The 20,395-nt window shown below is 41.3% G+C and overlaps 1 protein-coding gene and 1 long non-coding RNA gene across 2 annotated transcripts in view; both read right to left on the bottom strand.

Annotated features, from left to right (window-relative positions):
• Positions 1–10,137, bottom strand: part of LOC125289359 (ATP-dependent RNA helicase DHX15-like) — a 27,552-nt gene extending 17,415 nt beyond the window's left edge. Inside the window, 5 exon segments of the mRNA XM_048236114.1 lie at positions 4,530–4,689; positions 5,694–5,887; positions 7,834–8,047; positions 8,049–8,195; positions 9,986–10,137. Coding sequence (XP_048092071.1) covers positions 4,530–4,689; positions 5,694–5,887; positions 7,834–8,047; positions 8,049–8,195; positions 9,986–10,056 — 786 coding nt within the window. The 5' untranslated portion in view covers positions 10,057–10,137.
• Positions 10,138–12,946: 2,809 nt separating this feature from the next.
• Positions 12,947–18,591, bottom strand: LOC125289585. The gene is made up of 4 exons (XR_007192657.1): positions 18,505–18,591; positions 17,829–17,935; positions 16,426–16,523; positions 12,947–13,394 (listed from the first exon to the last, which is right to left on the bottom strand). It is a non-coding gene; the product is annotated as an uncharacterized LOC125289585 (long non-coding RNA).
• Positions 18,592–20,395: the final 1,804 nt, after the last annotated feature.

The raw sequence follows: 20,395 nt of genomic DNA, 5'->3' as shown, positions 1-20,395 counted from the left end.
CATGTCTATATCTGTGTGTGTGTGTGTGTGTGTGTGTGTGTGTGCGCGTCTGTTTGTATGTGCATGTATCAGTCCCTCCAGGAATTTGCGATGTTGCGAACGCAACAATTAACGCGAATTCAGCAAATCCCCGCAATCCCTTGCAATTTCGTCCAAACACCGCAAACCGCAAATTTGACCAATCTTCATAGTTTCCCTGTGAAATTCCACCTACCTCCTACCTAAACAGAATATTGAGCCAGAAATGAGAACTCAGTTCTGCAGACACCAGAGACTGCCCTATAAGCATAAGCATATATACTCTTTTGATCCCATTGGCCTCTGCATTAATCCCAATCCGTGAATTAGTGGAACACACTCAGCACACAGTGAACACACAGTGAGGTAAGGCAACTGCAACAGCGGCGCTCAGGGATTTAACTTAAGCTATAACTTGTTCGTTCCTCTGCAGTTTTGATGACAATGATCTGCTTACTTGCATCTCTCAACCTGGTGTTGCTAACCTACCTAGGCTATGAAAGTAAGTTCATTAAGGTCTACTTGGTTTACAGACATTTGAGTAGGCTATGCCAGGGGTCCCCAACCTTTTATGTACCATGGACCGGTTTGATTCCCAATTTTTTTTCACGGACCGTGGGTTCCATGTTCAGTGTTGTGCATGCATTACTTGAAAAGAACTAGCTTAACATGCTTAACAAAATATGGTAACAAAACGTGCATTACGAATATAATCAGTGGGAGCCCTGTGCTTGTTTCCCTGCAACAAGAAGGTTCCATCTGGGGGTGATGGAAGACAGTGACACCCTCAATGTGTCCAGTCGATTGCGCAATTTGGTCTTAGTTGCAGTCATTGCGAAAAAACCTGGCCTCGCATAGATAAGTGGAGGGAAATGGTAGCAACGTTTTCAGCGCTTTTACGGCTATCTCGGGATATTCTGCTTTGGTTTTCATCCAAAAACCCGCCAGAGAGGTTTCCTCATAGCCTACACACTCTTAAGACCACCGTCATTTGCAATTTCGATCAACTGCTCTTCCTCCTGGCGCTGACAAGTTAGGACTATAGGGATATTGACAAATGGGTTCGGACCCATTCATTGGTTTGCCGTGGATCTTTGGAGGATGGGAATAACGCTCAAACTCATTTGAAAGCGCAACAAGGTGATCGTATACACCAGCTGTGAGAGAAAGGGCCCTGCCTCAGTCTCTCCAAAAACCCCACTACTGTTTTGGAACATATCAAATACACCCCGATCCACTTTCGTCGTACTCCACAAAATCAAGCTTGGCTTTAAATGCAGCGACTTTATCTGCCAGTTTAAAGACAGTCGTCATTCTCCCCTGCAGTGACGGTTGAGGTCATTAAGCAACCGAATATGTCACACAGGTAAGCGAGTTTGACACCCAGCCCTCATCACTAAAATATGCAGCTAGCGGTGACTTTTTTTTCTGTAAGAAATCTCTGCAGCGGCTCTCGTAACTCAAACACTCTGGCCAGTGACCTGCAACCAACCAACGGATATCGTTGCCATCGGTGACCCATTCACCCTCTCTAACAACTGTGCCTCAATATCCTCTGACATATCATCAATTCGCCTATGGACAGTGCTTGCAGAAAGCTATTTTTTTAGCTGCAGCCTCCCCAAGGAGTTCATTGCACATGCCTTTACCAGCAGGCAGAATTAACTCTTCCCCAATAGTAAAGGGCTTCTTAGATTTAGCAATCCGACTAGCCACTATGAGGCTTTTAGCGCCACACGTTCACCGATGTGGGTTGCTTTGCGACTAGTTTTTTGTCCTTCTTGCTCGCGTTTCTTACGCTCAAAGAACTCAAGGGGTTTGTCTTTAAGTGTAGGATGCTTGGACTCTAACTGTCGAATTAGCTTTGATGGTTTCATTGCTTCGTTTGACAACTTATCGCCAAATACCACACATAAAGGACTTGGTGCATGCGAGTCACAGTTGAGGTATCTGGCTCACCATCGTCAGTGGGTATTATTGCGAATTAAATTGAGTTTATTTAGTTTGCATGCATTTTTTTTTTAAACTCTTGTCGTAGGCTACGGCCCGGTTAGGAATGTCCGGTAGTTGGGGACCGATGGGCTATGCAACCCATTGGCAAACGTTTACATCTGGAGATGTCCTTTTAGCTCGTGTCAGGTTTGCTAGCTTGTGGGCTTAGTTTGTGCAGCGCTACCACAATCATAGACATTAATCACATTGCAAGACATTTACCTCTTCAGTGATCCAAGAATGATTTCATTAGAGTTATTTTTTATCATTTATTTTAACTAATGACAAAGAAAATCCCGAATTGCATCCACATATCTTAATGCACTATGTCAAAAGTGAGATGGAAGCCTTCCAATCCACTCAGAAATGTAAATAGGCTACTCTCACGTCCTTAAAGAGGCAGATAGACAGATAGAGATACTTTATTGATCCCCAGGGGAAATTCAAGAATAGTTTAAATCAATATAAAATTACTAGATACTTAGCTAGTAGTTCAGCAGGTCACAGAATATGAATTATTAAAAAGATATGAACTTAATATGAATTACAAAATATATGAATATATTGAAACGTATGACATGATGCCATCTCTTTAAGGGGCTTTGTGAATTACCCCAGTCAAAGTATTTACACAAATAAAGTAGGTTTGATTTTCTGTAACCCTTACTATTTACCTTTACTTATCCTTTTTAATAAGCATCAAGATGATCAGTGTGATTTTGGTCTCACTAACCTTAATTGCCCTCAATTAAAAGAATTAAATAAAAAACTATTTTTGCAATTTTACTTCCTCCCGCAATTTCTTCGCAACAAACAACGCTACTTCCATCACAATTTTTTAGAAAAGTTGTCGCGAAATCAGGCATTTTAGGTCGCAAGAACCTCAAAAAATCCTTGCGAAATCCTGGAGGGACTGATGTACATATCTGTGTGTGTGTGTGCAAGCGTATATGTCTGTGTGTGTGCACGTATATATCTGTGTGTGTGTGTGTGTGTGTGTGTCTTGATAGACGTATATGTCTGTGTAATGTGTATATATCTGTGTATATATGTCTGTGTGTATATATATATGTCTGTGTGTGTGTGTGTGTGTGTGCGTGTGTGTCTTCGCGCGTTTATATCTGTGTGTGCGCGCATGCGCGTATATGTCTGTGTGTTAGGGATCGACCGATATGTTTTTTTCAGGGCCGATACCGATATCAATTATTACCAAAACAGGAGGCCAATAACCGATATGTCAGTTGTCAAAAAGGAGGGTCATTCAAAATCATTTCATTATGCAAACTTTCCTTTCTTCTTTTGATACACAACTGTCTATAAACTTGCATCACAAGTGTTAATCCTATGTATGATGTTAATCCAAGAGCTGAGTGATAGCAATTATTTATATAGACTAGGCCTACACAATGGGCTTGTTAACTATGTTAAGGGACCTGTCACAAAGAGGATGCTTTGCCATCGTGTGTGTGAGTGCACGAGAGGGAGAGGTGCATGCGTGATGGCAAGTGTTATGGTTGAATAGTTTAACAAAACAGTTTTAAAATAGTTCTATAGTAGCTATTTAAGCAGGCAATTTGAGAGTGTAAAAGGCACGCTAATAGCCAGCTCAGGACGCGATTTACTTCAGGTCGGATTAAATTACGGCTGGCCCTGGGTGCCTGTAGCCTGGTCTTTTCTGACAGTATGTTTCAAAAAGGAGCAACTAGACTTTTTGACGTTCGCTATGGCATAATTTAGGACTTTTTGACGTTCGCTATGGCATAATTTAGGACTTGTCGACTATGTAGGCCTAAGGGATCACGTCCGCCTCCACCGAGGTGTCCAGTTATTCACTTATTCACAATTAATGGACGAGGCGGAGGCAAAGGACTCGCGACGCGCAGCACCCAAGTTTGTAACTACGCTAAACAGCATTTCACTAACATGCATCAATCGGGAATTCGCTAAATTAAGGAAGTGGGTGCTTTACTTATTGATCCGGATCAAAGAGACAATAGCTTACAAAGTGGTGTTTTTGTAGATGATTGTGATTCATTGCAACTTCAGCAATGTAGGCTACCTTCCTTAGGCTACCTTCGAAAAATAGCTCCGTACAGCTGAAGCCCAGTCAGTCTGCCTCAGTGAGAATCCTAAACTTTCTCTGTGTTCAGTCCTCGATCCCGATTGGCTGCATTCGTGCTAACTAACAAATCAGACGGTGTAGAGGGCGAGACAATGCTCTCGACCACAGAGTAGCAAATGCAGGGAGTGAGAGATGCTTTACAGACAAAGGAGCGTTTGTGTGTGTGTGTGTGTGTGTGTGTGTGTGTGTGTGTGTGTGTGTGTGTGTGAGTGTGAGTGAGTGAGTGAGTGAGTGAGTGAGTGAGTGAGTGAGTGAGTGTGTGTGTAGGTGTGTGTTTCATTCTTTATCCATTTCAATATCGGCGGGAAAAATGACCGATACCGATTATTATAAAAATGCTAAATATCGGCCCGGCCGATAATTGGTCGACCCCTAGTGTGTGTGTGTGTGTGTGTACCTTCAGGTCTGAGCGCTGCTTCACCACCTCCTTGAGGACGCCCATCAGGATGTCTGTGGCAAGTGTTCTCTCGTGAGCCTCGTCCAGGATGATGACGCCGTACCGTTCCAGCAGTGGGTCATTCATCGCCTCTCTCAACAGCATACCGTCCGTCATGTACCTACACACACACACACACACACACACACCAGTTTACATGGCAACAAACCAACATCAGGGTCATCGCCTCTCAACAGCATACTGTCAGTCATGCACGCAAGCATGCACACACACACATAAGTTAACATGTACCTACACACACACACACCAGTTACATCACACACACACCAGTTAACATGTACCTGCACACACACGCACGCACGCACACACACACACACCAGTTAACATGGCAACAAACCAACATCAGGGTCAAGCTCTGGTCAGTGAGAAAAGGTTCTAGCTGTGTGTGTGTGTAAACGTGTGTGTCCTAATGTGTGTGAGTCTGAATGTGTGTGTCCTAATGTGTGTGTATTGGTGTGTGTGTGTGCGCGTGTTAGTCTGTAAATGTGTGTGTCCTAATGTGTGTGTATTGGTGTGTGTGTGTTAGTCTGTGAATGTGTGTGTCCTAATTTGTGTGTATTGGCAAAAGACTGCGTCCTGATGTCTGGAGTCAAATTTTTAACTCAAAGAATCTATGACTTTATCTATAGCAGTCAGGGACATATGGACAATCAATGAAGTCATCTTTAGCACAGTCAGAAGTGCGTGTGTGTGTGTGCATACTTCATCTTTAGCACAGTCAGAAGTTTGTGTGTGTGTACAATATATGGAGAATCATCTTCATGCAGTTTCAACGTGTATGAAGTGTATTTATTTTCTGACAGCGTCTGTGCTAGTGTGTGTGTGTGTGTGACGCTGTGTGTGTGTGACGCTCTGTGTGTGTGACGCTCTGTGTGTGTGCGCAATGGCGTGGGTCTTCGTGTGTAGCGTCGCGTCTTTTGGCCCAGGCGTGCGTGTGCATCTTTCTTCATGTATGCGCGCTGTGCATGAGTCTTCATGTCGTGTGTACCAGCGCGTGCGTCTTTGTGTGTGTGCGTGCGTCTTTGTGTGTGTGCGTGTGCATGCGTGTGCGTGCGTCTTCATGTGTGCGCCTGTGCGTGCGTCTTCGTGTGTGTGTGCGCTTACTTGAGAATGGTCTTGGCGGAGCTGCAGTCTTCGAATCGGATGGAGTATCCCACTTCCTGTCCCAGCATGACGTCCATCTCGTCGGCCACACGCTGAGCCACACTCATGGCCGCCACTCGCCTGGGCTGCGTACACGCCACGCCCCGCTTGGGGCCCGGCAGGGACCGCACCATGTCCACACACCACTGGGGGATCTGCACACACACCATAAAATAATACGATAACACTGTGGTGGTTGTTGTTGTTTTTTTATGCCTTTAATTGGACAGGACAGTGGAGATTGACAGGAAGTGAGTGGGAGAGAGAGTCGGGGTGGGATCCGGAAAGGACCACGGGCGGGAATCGAACCCGGGTCGCCGGCGTACGGTGCAGGTGCCCCAGCCAGTTGCGCCACGGCTGGGGCCTGTGGTTGTTGTTTTAACGATATGCAAATTGACTATCGAGTATTATATTACTTATGGGAAAAAACACTCAAAATCACGCACTGAATCACCCACACATCCACTGAATCAGGAGGTGATATCACGCACTGAAACCCCACACATTTACTAAATCAGGATGCAACAGAAGCGGGAGAAGCCATTGCCTGCAGCAGAGCAAGTCACATGATCGCTAGTGGGTAGCATTGTCACATAATCACTAGTGGGTTGCAGTCACACGCACGCCTAAAGTTTATTTTGTGCGGCTACTTCGTTCAAGTGGCATTGATGAGTTAAAGTCACGTTTTTTCCTACACAGTATTATATGGAGAGAAAGCCTTTGAGTATTTTAATAGTAAGTTACAAATAAACAACTCTTCTTATGTAACCCTTTTGTAAATGGACTGAAGTTTGCTCTAAATATACTGCTCAAAAAAATTAAGGGAACACTTACAGTTTTCCACAATTGTTAAAACACATTTTTTTAACCTTCCACCCTTTTCCCTATTCTCAAATTACATTCACAGAATGTCTGGCAGTTCTTGCAAAATAAAACACTCGCCTCTAAAGTTTTACTTGTGTTCAGAACCAAACAGTGTCAGAGTACCGATCCAGTGTATGATTGAAGTATTCCCTTAATTTTGAGCAGTATATTTACTTTAATTGGTTATGCTAACACTGTTAGCATCTCTATGGGATTTTGCATATACATTAGCCATTAGCTAACGCATTAGTTTCTATTCTGTAACTTGTAATGCCAGCCTACATGATTGCTCTTAAACAAAAAAATTGAAGGAAATAACTGAGATGTACCCTGTTGGTCTGCTTCGTTTTACATTGAATCCTAAGGTTTGAAAGGAACTTCAGCTTCAGACTTTCTCTTGGGAAACTGTTATCTACCTTCTCAGCTAATGTAGCTGACTAGACCATGCCACTGTTGGAAATAGAATAGAATTGGAAATGTGTCAGACATGTGACAATGCATTGGTTGATTTGGTTAAAGTCACAGGTTATTGGTTACAATTGTAATTATGCTATTCATAAATAATGAGCTGTAAAGTAACTCAGACTTTTAAATAACAAATTTCAAAGGATATTGTTATCAAAATCATAAAAAATATAAAGATTTTTTTTTTTGTCCATATCGTCCAACACACCTGACCAGAGCCGGTTTCTCACTCATACACACACACACACACACACACAACTGTGTGGCTTTCCCAGAGCCAGTCTCTCACTCATACACACACACGTGGTTTTGCCAGAGCCGGTCTCTCTCACACTCACACACACACCTGTGTGGTTTTGCCAGAGCTGGTCTCTCACTCTCTCTTCACACACACACACACACACAAACCTGTGTGGTTTTGCCAGAGCCCTTCTCTCACTCTCTCACACACACACACACACACACACAAACCTGTGTGGTTTTGCCAGAGCCGGTCTATCACCCACACACACCTGTGTGGTTTTCCCAGAGCCAGTCTCTCTCTAACTCACACACACACACCTGTGTGGTTTTGCCAGAGCCGGTCTCTTACCCCCCCACACACACCTGTGTGGTTTTGCCAGAGCTGGTCTCTCTCACACACACACCTGTGTGGTTTTGCCAGAGCTGGTCTCTCTCTCTCTCTCTCTCTCTCTCTCTCTCTCTCTCTCACACACACACACACACACACACACACACACACACACACACACACACACACACACACACACACCTGTGTGGTTTTGCCAGAGCCGGTCTCTCCCACCAGTACGAAGGTCTGGTGGCGGGTGAGGATGTCGCCGAAGCGCTCCTTGTATTCCCAGACGGGCAGCTGCAGGCGCTTCTTGAGGATGTCGTAGTAGCGGGGGGTGTGGGGCAGGCTGGTGAAGGGGTTGATCTGCTGGTGCATGGCCGTCTGCTTCAAGGGGGGCATCAGACCCACGCCGCCCCCCATTGGAACCCCCCCCACCAGACCCAGGCCCAGGGTCATCGGCGCCCCAGAACTGCGGGCTGTCGCCAGGCTCGATCCCGGTCATGGGGTCCCTCGGTCCTCGGTCCTTCGAACGTTCGTCACGATCTCGGTCTCTCTCCTTTCTGTGGTGGAGAGAAGACAGGGGTTTGTATTACAGTATTACAGGAGAGGAGGGAGAAGAGGAGAGGAGGAGGAGAAGAGAAGGAGAAGAAGAGGAGAGGAGGAGAGGAGGAGAAGAGGGCTCAACAGTGAAACTATTTAACCCACACAGGCCCCATAGAGGGTTAGAGACTATTTAACCACTACATCATCACACACACACAGGCCAACAATCGCAGTCACAGTATTCAGCTCAGGGCTTTGGTGACATTCTGTTGGTCACTGACAGAAAACACAGCAGTGTGTTAGTCAGGCAGGACTAGACTTACCACATCGGTCAAAAACGTTCACGTCATGAAAACAAATGTCATTTCCCACTTTTCTTGCTAGTTAGGTAAGGTTAACCTAGTTTGAGTATACTCTGCATCTGACTATGCATCAATACTAGAGGATGTCTCTCCGTTTGATTAAGCTGTTTCAATACATGACCGGTTAATATGTTCTTATATGGCAAAATGGAAACGCTCTTTAATATAAGCAAGATTTCTGGGAGACTCCATATTTATTCATGACAGAGACAGCAAAACTCTGGTATTAAGTCTATTTAAGATTTGTTAGTTATAGCTAGTTAGATTGATTTAGATTGATAAGTTATTGATCCCCAAAGGGAAATCCAAGAAAAAACGTCGTCTTTTTATCATTGTAAACAAAGTATTAGATGCCTGTCACAATCACGACGCTAAACCACATCAGTTGCCCAGATCACTAGAGATGTTTCTTTCCACAACCTGCACCGTAGGCGACAGAGCCGGTCATATCTAAGCAGACTCCACTTCGTGGATACAATGTTAACATTACAATTTCACGTTACACATTTCAAGTTGTCAATGCACATCACATCCAATCACCTGATCAAGGAGAGCGGCGTGGCGCCTCATAAACGTTAGTTTGGTGCATGTTAAGATAACACAGGTCTTATGGTCTACTGGCCAGCGAAGCCCCACGTTGTCTTGACGTTGGACTGCTAATTAGCTATTAGCTGCGACAATTACTTGCCGACTTTGGCTTGCTAGCACAACAGCAGTAATAACGTTAACCTACGAGTGGGTACATTTGCAGTCTGCAATTACAATATACTAACATGCACACACAAATGTATATTACAACCAGTATGCAATACTAGCAGCCTGCCGAACACTTACATTATTTACAACACTTCCATATCAATAGTCCTCTTGATATCATACATTAACTGGCTATCTGTGAACGTTGGCTAGCCAACGGTAACGCTAGTTACTACACTTTATGGCGTTTTAATTAGTTACGTTACCTACTACAATTGTGTTTAAGGTTAAATGACTGACACAACGTTACTTGTTCACTATAACTAAACAAACTCAAAATCGACAATCACAAACGAAGGCCATATTATTAGGCCGCGCAAAACGAGCGGCAAGAAGCCACATAGCAGCTAGCGAGTTGAGCACGAACATTCGCGTTAGCTCTGATGCTAGCGTGCCGAGGCCCTATCAAATCACTGTCCACGTGCTAGCTACGTTGGGTGTATTAAATGGGCTATTTTGTTTTGATCTGTTAAGGTCCTCCAACGAAACCGTCTAAACAGATTACGTTACAGTCCTTCTACTTGCTAATTTCCAAGAGAAACACTTATATTAGGCCATTATACTGCTCCTTCAACATAGGCTTAGCCCTGTCGGCTACCTAGCCAATTTAGCTGTCATGGTCTCTAACCGCTTAAGTCAGCATCGAAAGAAATAATGTTACCATTCCGGACGTCCACACCCCTACTTACCCATCGGAGGAGGTTCTTTTCTTACTCGACGAATAATCATCGCCTAGATCCAAGCGATGTCTTTTAGACATCTTTTAAAATTAAAAGTAAAATATAGACGAGGTTGGCCGGTTATTCCAAACAAACCCTCTCAAACACACGGCTAGCGACAAGATGGCGACCGGAAGCACTTACCTCATCATTATTATTTCTGTGACTGCGATGGGAAATAATGTAATGGGTTTGCAGGGAGCAAACCACTTCGGTTTAATAACGAACGTCTAAGTTACACTGTTAAGTCCAGTCGCTATGCAAATTAGACCGTGAGCATACAGTAAATGCGTAGTAGAGGGATGCTGCAAGCCGGTACCCGGAGGATATTGTATCTAGCGCCAAACCGTCCAGCGGCCGCCCACTTCAGCAACTGTTTGCAGTACTCACATCGACCGGTCGGTGCACCCTTGCAGTTACGGGGCAACACAGGCTAAGCCTCTTTCATACATACTGTACTGTAGTTCCAGGGAAAAGAAAAATCATAGCTGATCTTTAAAATATCCTGTGCTCGACCTTCCCATTGAGATAGCAGAGTTCTATCGAAAGGACTAGCATGGGTCATCCTACATAGGGACCTTTATTTGGGATTTAAGACATTTCTGTATTTCATATGTTATTTTCATTATACATGCTCCCCCTCAGCACCATCTTTAAGAAATACAGTTTTCGTTATCATTGTTATGCAGATGATACTCAGTTCTACCCTCCAGTAACCCCTGATAGTACTTGTTCATTGGAAAATATGTTCAACTACCAACTTCCTACAACTTACTGAGAAGAAAACTGAAATTATAACAGTGCATGAAAATGCTGTTCTTCCTAGGCTTCTTCTTATTATTACAGTGCATGCTTTCCTATTGTTGTATGTTATCACACAACTTCTTATTCTCCCTTATTCTTTTGACCGATCTCCTGTGATTAATTTAACTCAAACCACTTAAAGGGGACCTTGGTGACTATTTCAACTTAATAAACCTGTTAAGAAATAATTTGGATGATTAAATGACCTGTTCCGTTGAAAAGTAACACTTTTTGGTTTTGGCTAAATATTTCTAAAAACATTCTAGTTTCACTGCTCATATTTTTATACAAGCAACGTACATCTCTGCTACAAATGTGCACTGGAAGTTTGTTTGTAGGACCTACATAGGTAGAATGTTACAACCTGCCCCATATGCGGGTTAGTTGTAACAGATAGAGGGTTAGTTGTAACTTGTTAAAAAGTTGTATTCAACAAAAATAATTCAATAGCACTGTGCTAAACACCTAATAAAACTCTATAAAACACTTCCTTACACTGTAAAACCCGACAAGTTAATTGAACTCAAAAAAATTGGTGAAACCGATTACACAAAAAAATTTAAGTAGTAACTCGGTTTTGCTAAGTCAAAGAAACTGAACTTTTTTAATTAGTCTTCACTAGCAAATTTTGAGTGCGTTCAACAAGTTTTTTTAAAGTTAAAGAAACATCAACTAGATGAGTTCACAGTAATTAATAAAATTAATGTCAGCATGAAATATTTCATTTAGCTTCATCCAATTCTTTAAATTAAATTTAAAACTTAAAAGTTTTAATTTCCAGAAAGTTGAACAAACTTGTCCATTTTGATTAGTTTCAACTTAGGACTTGAAAGAAAATTATTAAAAAGGTTGACAAAGGCCAGTGAAATTCTTCTTAATCTTTTATTTTCATGTAAACCATGTAAACAAATACAGGTTGGAGTTCAGAACAAGTTTAGATCAAGGGCATAAAGACTAGACAGATCGATAGATAGATAGATAGATAGATAGATAGATAGATACCTAATGACAAATGCCTGCCCAATGCTAGGAAATTCAACAATCATTTCACTCCAAAACAACAGGAGTCTTCTTTGGGCAGAGGGATGCATTTGCACTGTTCGTGCTGATCAGAATGAGTTGAACAGTAAGGTCCTCAATATCTGGGAACTCCGATTGAGAGACCTGAAGAAATGAACAAAGAATAATTGTGTGTTAATTGAATATCTAATAGGCATTACATGTCAAGTGATACCATGTCATATTAAGTTTAACATTTTCTCTTCAAACTTTTCCAGGACAGTTGCATTATTGAAATAATTATGTAACTCAAGCGTTATTCGACGTATAGCCCTGTTGTTCGAGGTCACGGCTGTTCGTAAGAATAAAATTAAAAGAATAAAAAAATTGGTGCAACATAGACCGAGTAGTGGCCCAGCAGCTATTGATAACCTACCAGGGAATTTGGCTTTAGTTTCAGTTCAGTTCAAATGCCTTGTTAGGTTAGGGGGGTTTAAAGGGGTGGTTCAGGATTTTGGACATAGGACCTCATTTCCAAGTTAGCAAGTGTGATATTACATTAATACACAGGATTAGGTGTTATAATCCCTTGTGCCAAGATCCAAGGTAAAAACACAAGTTGGAGACCGTTTTCAACACGTTTCATCCAGTCCTTCTACACTCTAAAAACAGATTAGTTGGATTAACCATGATATCAATCAATTTTAACCAATGTCATCGTGTAATATGTGTCCGAATAACAAATTAGTTAGATTGACAAATTGGACTTTAGTTAAGTTTTTAACCAATTTTCATCAGTTGACAAATTAACCTATCCCACTAGGTTGCACTAACCAATTAGATTGTGTATTAAGTGTCCAACTAACTATTAGTCAAATTGACAAATCTGACTTAGTTAAATATTAACCAATTTTCATTAGTTGACAAATTAACCAATCTAACTAGGTTGTTTTAACCATTAGATCGTGTAATATGTGTCCGACTAACATATTAGTTAAGCAGATTGGTTACATTTTCAACCAATTTTTCTCAGTTGTAAAATTAACCAATATAACTAGGCTGTATTAACCAACTAACTGATAACTAAATAGTTTCTTGACAAATAACCAATGACTTTTTAAACAAGGGTATTTTAAACAAGTTTACTGTTTAAAGACAACCAGCAACAAAACAACCCACCCATACACATATTCACCCACCTAAAACGAAACAAAAAGCATACAGGCTAATATACATAAGCATACATGCTTATACCCTGATCAAACTGGCATGGTGTTGCCCTCATCTGATATGAACTCAACGGATTTACACACAAACACATACATTACAGCACACACCCATACATATATAAATATTCACCCACCTAAAACAAAACAAAAAGTGTACAGGCTAACACATAACCATGAGCAAACTGGTGCACAATCAGAGCACAAGTTGTACACACACACACACACACCACTCATACACTCCCACACGCATACCCTCACATGCACACTCATACACACACACGAGTTGTTCCTTGTTTCAGGCATTCCTCATTCTTGGATTTTAGAAGGCCGGCTATATCTGTTGCAGGCTGGAGCGACAGAAAAAAACAAAAAATGAATATAAAAGAAAGTAAGCATATATTACAATTGACTGTGTCCATGAATATAATTAAGGTGCTCTAAGCGATGTTTATAAGCGAAAACATTTTTGTCACATAAAACAAATATCACCTGACCATCAACTAGCTGCCTGTCCCCTGAATACACTGTAAAAAAAGCGCAGTCTCTGGACAGCCCAGGCTCCAAACATGGCCAACAAAAACAGCCTGGTCCAGCCTGGACCATGAAACATAACATATTGTTCCAGCCAATCACTGATGAGATGCACGTTCAGGAGAGTTTCAGTTGCATGGGAGGGAGGGGGAGCGAGGGGTGAGCTAGCTCTCTGTTTCCTTTGAATGTCAACAGAAGTGACGTTACCCAACATCGCTTAGAGCACCTTTAATGCAAACAACTCAGCTTGTGTGACAAATAAAAGCAACCCCACACTAGCAGCTTAGAAGTCAGGTGCGATAGTTAGAAGTAATGCAGATGTGCACTATATACACACCACCAATATGTGACCCTGCAAGGGGAAACCAGTCGCTTTGGTAAAATTTACCAAATTAAGTTATTGTGCTTAGATGAACAACCATAAACTAAGCTTTCCAACAATATGTATATCGAGGGTATTGCAAAAAGTATCACTAAGATAACCGCATCCAAAGTTGGCGTGGTTCTCCTGTCACGATACGCCAGAAGAGGAGAAAATCACCTTTTTAAGTAAATTGTCACGTGCGATAGTGTGAGGGCACAGCTAGTATTAGCCTTACGGTAGCGTGACTTTGAAGCGGATGACTGACTATGTGCAGTTTCATCAACCGAGTGAGTGTCTTTTTCTGCCCCCTAGTTAATACCTGAGACGGTCATAAGGTGTCACTATATAATATAATTAATGTATTTCGGGGGAAGTAAGGGGAGAGGAAGTCTGTGAGACACAGATTGTGTATAGGCCTACTTTTAAAATGCGCTAGGCCTACGTCAATGGAAAAACGTCCCTAAAATGACGCCAGGATATTTCTAAAAGTTCGTGCTTTTGACCGTTCGTGCCCTGAAAGGCAAGTCTTTCACATTCATATTCGGTTACATCTGCCAAGAATGATGGAGAGAGCTGACACATTGAGTAACGAGTAATGAGTAATGAGTAAATTTTAGCTCTACCGTAAAACCTAAAATAGCGGCGTGGACAGAGAGAATGACTGCTAATGTGTTGAATCTTCACCTAAATAAAGTCAGGGTTTAACAGTCTAAATCAGTGGTCTCCAAGCGCACCTTCTAAAAATAGCCAACAGGTCGCCTGCAGATCACGCTCTAAAAACACCCTCCATTGTGAAGTTTTCAATAGATATTTAAGTCTAGACCAGAACCATTTTAAGAATGTATATAGCCATGCATCTATAACATTAAATTGATATTGGTGATACCTTACAAATTGTAGCTGCGTTAAATTTTAGCCTTTGGCTCCAAATCCGTTTCACATTCAATCTTTAAAGGGGAACTTGGCAACTATTTCAACGTAATAAACCCGTTTAGAAATCATTTGGATGGTTAAATGACCTGTTCGGTGAAAATGGTGACTTTCCCCCGTCTAAGCGTCCCCAGGCGGGAAAACCAACCTTGCAACATTGAGACTACCGTCCCGGAAAGAGAAGTGAGAAACAAGAAACTCGTTTTAAATCATGTTTCTTACCTTGTAACATCCACATAGTTCTGCCAAACTTATGCTAACCGTTCGCTAGCTTGTAAACAAATCCATGTGCTTTTCCCACAGTTTGAAATAGCATAATTCACAATTTCTCCAGCAGAGGGGGAAATCCTGCCAAGTTTCCATTTAAACAACAACGGAAGCGGAGCGCATACACGCTGCTTGCATTCGACAGCATACAGTCTACACTTTCATATTGTGAACAAATTTCACGGATAAACATACGTTTTGACTGTTAAAGCAACACCAAAACTTTCCCTCTGCACGCACGCTATTTGTTTATCCAGCACCGGCTTTGCAAATAACGATGTCCACAGACAAGGTAGAATATGTTGCACGATTTATGAAAGTACGATGTATTGCGACATCAGATGCAAGTCAAATTTGTAGTTTCTTATGTTTTGATGTCTTAAACTACAGACCCGCTACCCGATCTGGCAAACTTACATAGTGCGGTTATAGCCGATAGAGGTCCGCAAAGCGAATGCAGAAGTGCCGTTCACCCTGTTACAAGTTGATGAACCACTGAAACGATTTTGGAAACATTATTTTAAGGTACAAAAAACTCTATGGTGTTGCTCTAAACCCTGACTTTATTTAGGTGAAGATTAAACACAGTTAGCAGTCATTCCATTTGTCCACGCCGCTATAAGGTTTTACAGTAGAGCTAAAATTTACTCATTAGGCTACTCGTTACTCAATGTGTAAGCTCTCTATCGTTCTTGGCAGATGTAACCGAATATGAATGTGAAAGACTTGCCTTTCAGGGCACGAACGGTCAAAAGCACAAACTTTTCCTGGTGTCATTTTACGGACCAGGAGAAGTTTTCCATTAACGTAGCACATTTTAAAAGTGGGCCTATAGCCTACACAATCTGTGTACACAGAACTTCTTCTCCCCTTACTTCCCCCGAAATACATCCCAGGTATGAACTAGGGGCAGAAAAAGACACTCACTCGGTTGATAAAACTGGACATAGTCAGTCATCCACTTCAAAGTCACGCTACCGTAAGGCTAATAATTGCTGTGTCCTCTCACTATCGCACGTGACAATTTACTTAAAAAGGTGATTTTCTCCTCTTCTGGCGTAATGTGACAGGAGAACCATGCCAACTTTGGATGCGGTTATCTTAGCGATACTTTTGCAATACCCTCGATGCTCGTTTAGGTTGGAAAGCTTAGTCAATGGCCGTTCATGTGAGGACATTAACTTAATTTTGTAAATTTTACCAAAACGACTGGTTTCGCCTTGCAGGGTCACATTTCACAGTGACCCTACACTTCTGAGCAGTAGTATGCCTGTGTGATATCATACCTTATCGCAACATTGCCTGCAGCAGCACTTGCCTTCTTGCTTACACGACCTTAACATAGATCATCCCCCATCGGACTTGCAAAAGCAGGCTGGGACTGCTGGGTGGCACTAAAAAAAAAAAATAAAACACCATTTGCCATACATCTGGTTATTGTTGATTAAGATAAAAATCATAGCATTAAAAAAATAAGGAAAGGTAAGTCAATCTGGTGTAAAAAAAAAAATATATATAAATACCTTCTGAAGGCACACTTGCCACCATCACCATCTGTGTTAATTCTTGATATCAGTTTATTTGTGAGGACTCTGTCAATAAGATAGGATTAAATCAAATTATGCATGCTGTACAATAAATTGAGTTGCTGTACAATTTTTTAAATAATGATTATGATCAGTTTGGCAGATATTCACTGCTCACATTACCACCAACACAATGGTAAACGTGGCTAAATTGCAAAATTCAAGACCATTTTAAGTAGCTGCAATAATCATGATTAGTTTCTGTATTAAAGGTTGTATCAGCGATAGCTAGCTTCGCTACTCTCTCCCCCCCTCACTCCCGTACAATTAAAACTCTCCTAAACGCGCATCTTGTCAGTTATTGGTTGAAACACTTTATTTTGCCTTTGAGTGTTTGCCAACCCTTGTTGGTAGCAATTGTTTTTGTGTACAGATCTCAGAGCCTAGGCTGCCTACAGAGACACATTTTTTTTGACGGCCTGCTTATGGGGCAGACAGCTAGCAGATCGTTAGGAAAGATTAGATGAATGTGATCATTTATGTTTGGGCCTTTTTTGGGCCTGAAATCGCTGATACAACCTTTAATGCATTACATTGCACATATGTCAAACAAATTAGAGCATGCACAATAACATACCCCATAGCCCTCACCATGGAAAAAAAATATATTCAAAACACAAACACTTGCGTTGAAGGCAGCAGCGATGGCTACTAGACATCATCAAGTAGCAGGTAGTGCCATCAGGACAGACCAACTTTGACCTAGACAGTTGATGGAGCACACATAGCAACAGACACATAAAAACAGGGGATAAACTAAACACAGTTACAGACACAAATACATCCTCAAATACTTTTTTGTTTACTTCTATACAATTTGGTAAAGTTGCAAGCATAGTCTACAATGAAAGTAATGAGCGGTACGAAATTATGATTTATTTATGTATTTTTGGACAACGTAGGCTACCGGTAAGTAAAGCGGGAGATGTGTGTTGCTTATACTGTAAGCTGCAAAGCGCTGTGTGAAACACTAGAAAGGGTGTGTCGCGGTTCTGCCTTTTCACACCGCGACACAGGTTTGTGGATATGAGTATTGCGATTTAGGTTTCAAATTGCATATCGTTACAGCCCTAATGTAATTCTACGTGTATGTGTGTCTCTACCTGATGAGTGAACTCTCTTGCGGGCGTCCGTATGGAAGTGGCACACATTTGGAATATTCCAGAATGCACTCAGCATTCTCAGGGAAGCAGTCCTCATAACACACAGTCTGTAAACAGAGGGAACAGAAGAAGACTAAGATTAATAAATTAAAAAACACACAGAACATGAAAAGACCATCACTGAAGCACTGCTACACTCACATGCATGTTAAGTAAACACATGTCTCAGAGCAAGTACCCCCACACACACACACACACACACACACACCCCAAGTTAGCAAGGTAACGTTAACAACTTTCATCTGTGTCTCATGGTAATAGACATGTAAAGACACTTTAAATGTAGCAGCTAGCTAAGTTAGCTAGAGCTAACCTACTTGTGCCAGATATTTCATTCAAACTAAAACTCTATTCATAACGACATCTCAGACAGAATTATTGCTAGATATGATATTAACACATCATTCAACATAGATATTCCACATAATGGTGAAGTTAGTTACTGGAAAAGCTAACATTCACAGCTAACATCGCTAACGTTAGCGATGTTAGCTCGCTAGCTAATTGCTAGCTAATTCTAACATATTTGGTTAACATTCCATTATGAAAACAATAAAAGCTATATTTCTAATAAATTCCCGTTTTCAATTGACATACAAAGTACTTTAATTCTTACCTTGAATGATAAGGACAGGCAGAGTTTGAACAGCTTACACATGTAGTCAGCTGCATGACAGAAAAGTGACAGTTGAAGTCACTGGTGCCTGGAGTTGAAATGTCAGTCAGGGGTGGGGGATGGGAATTGCTGTGTGTGCGCATGCGCTTATCAAGAGCGTTAAAAACAATCGTAGCCTATGTGAAAATTATTGTTGCCATTTTAGACTGTTACATTGAAATGGCTACTAAACTGATTGATAGAAGTGTCCAAACAATAGTAACATTAGCCTAGTGGGCTATTATTACTACTATTATGATTATTATGGTTCTCATATGGTGTGATGTCAATTTCAGATCAATTTGACTGATTTAACATTAATCATATTGACCCAAGTTTTATAGTGACTACATGTCCCTGTTAAACCTCTTTACAATCACAAGCAAGCCAGCTTGTAAAGCTAAAATAGTATGAAATTATGCTCAACATGTTGGTCAAAGCCTTGACTAATTCTTGACATCAAATTGACATCAAGGTGCCCGCTGGGTAGGGTATAGCCTACACTTTTTAGGACTAGCCTATACAGGCTGCAACTTCACATGAAAAAAGTTCACTTCCCCTCAAATAGAAGACACAATTCAAGCAAGTGGTCCGCACAAAACGCACCGCACTGGTGCATCTGCCAATTTAAAGGAGAATTCCGGTGTGATATTGACCTAAAGTGTATTGAAACATGATACCGAGTGTGAACGTATGTCTCATAGTCCATCTCGGCTTGTCCCCTGCACTCCAAAATCTGGCGCTAGTTAGCCGATGCTACCAACAGCTTTTTTTCAATAGTGGTGCTTCGCATCGGGCTAGCCATGCAAATAAATCACTGTTTTACACCCATTTACGAGGCTCAATGTATCTCCACACTTCATTGGTAGACTTCCGAGGGCCCTGACATTTAAAACGAGACATTGAGAACTTTGAAAAGCACTGGTGGTTTACTTACAAGGCGATTTATACAGACAGTATCTTCACGAAGTTTAAGCGTTTGCAGCCATCTTGAATTTAGTCACGATAAGTCGAAAGCAACGAGTAAGAATGAACTGGTATGATAAGGGATCAGATTCCAAAAATAATTCAGTGGAAATGCATGGATTCCAGTTTCTTCCAGTAGCAGCAACTGGAATTAAACTTTAACATGCTATGCAGAAATGGCAGCCATGTACACAGGACCTATAGGCCTAGCCTACTTTCACAGAGGGGGCCTTACCCTAATCAAGAAAATTCTGTCATAATTTCAATATAGCCTAACAAAGGCAAAGTGTAGTCAAAACTCCTGAAGCTTCACAAATACAGGCTAGGCCTATTTTATATTTTAAATGTTAGACTTCAAAGACCCCACGGAAACCCTGGATATGGTACATTCAATGTAAACCGATAACTCTTGGTTAAATTAACAGATAGCTGGTTAAACAATAATATTTGTTATTTCATTTTCTTAAAGTGAGTGCTGACCAATTAAATTGGTTGTTGAGAAAAAAAATCCATGAACAAATGAGATTGGTTAATGGATAACCTATGTGTCTTAGTTAAATTAACCAATATTTGCTTAACTAATGATGTTGGTTAATGAATAACTAATGTATTGTTTTAATAATTACCAATATGTTTGTTAAATTAACTAATATATGCTTAACCAACGATATTAGTTGTTTTTTTAACCAATCTGTTTTTAGAGTGTAGTTGCAGAGTTCGCAGGTGCTAGGCTAGCGCAAGTCAACAGTATGTGTAAGCCTGCCACTAAAAACAGTCTTACCCACTCCATAGTACACCGAGGCAAATAAATATAACGCCTGGATGGACGAGGACTGGATGAAACGTGTTAAAAACGGTCTCCAATGATAAATATCACACTTGCTAA

The sequence above is a fragment of the Alosa alosa genome, chromosome 24 (assembly GCF_017589495.1).
Source record: "Alosa alosa isolate M-15738 ecotype Scorff River chromosome 24, AALO_Geno_1.1, whole genome shotgun sequence".
Taxonomy (NCBI): domain Eukaryota; kingdom Metazoa; phylum Chordata; class Actinopteri; order Clupeiformes; family Clupeidae; genus Alosa; species Alosa alosa.
The sequence above is the reverse complement of the archived record's forward strand: the minus strand, read 5'-3'. Positions and strand labels throughout refer to the sequence as shown.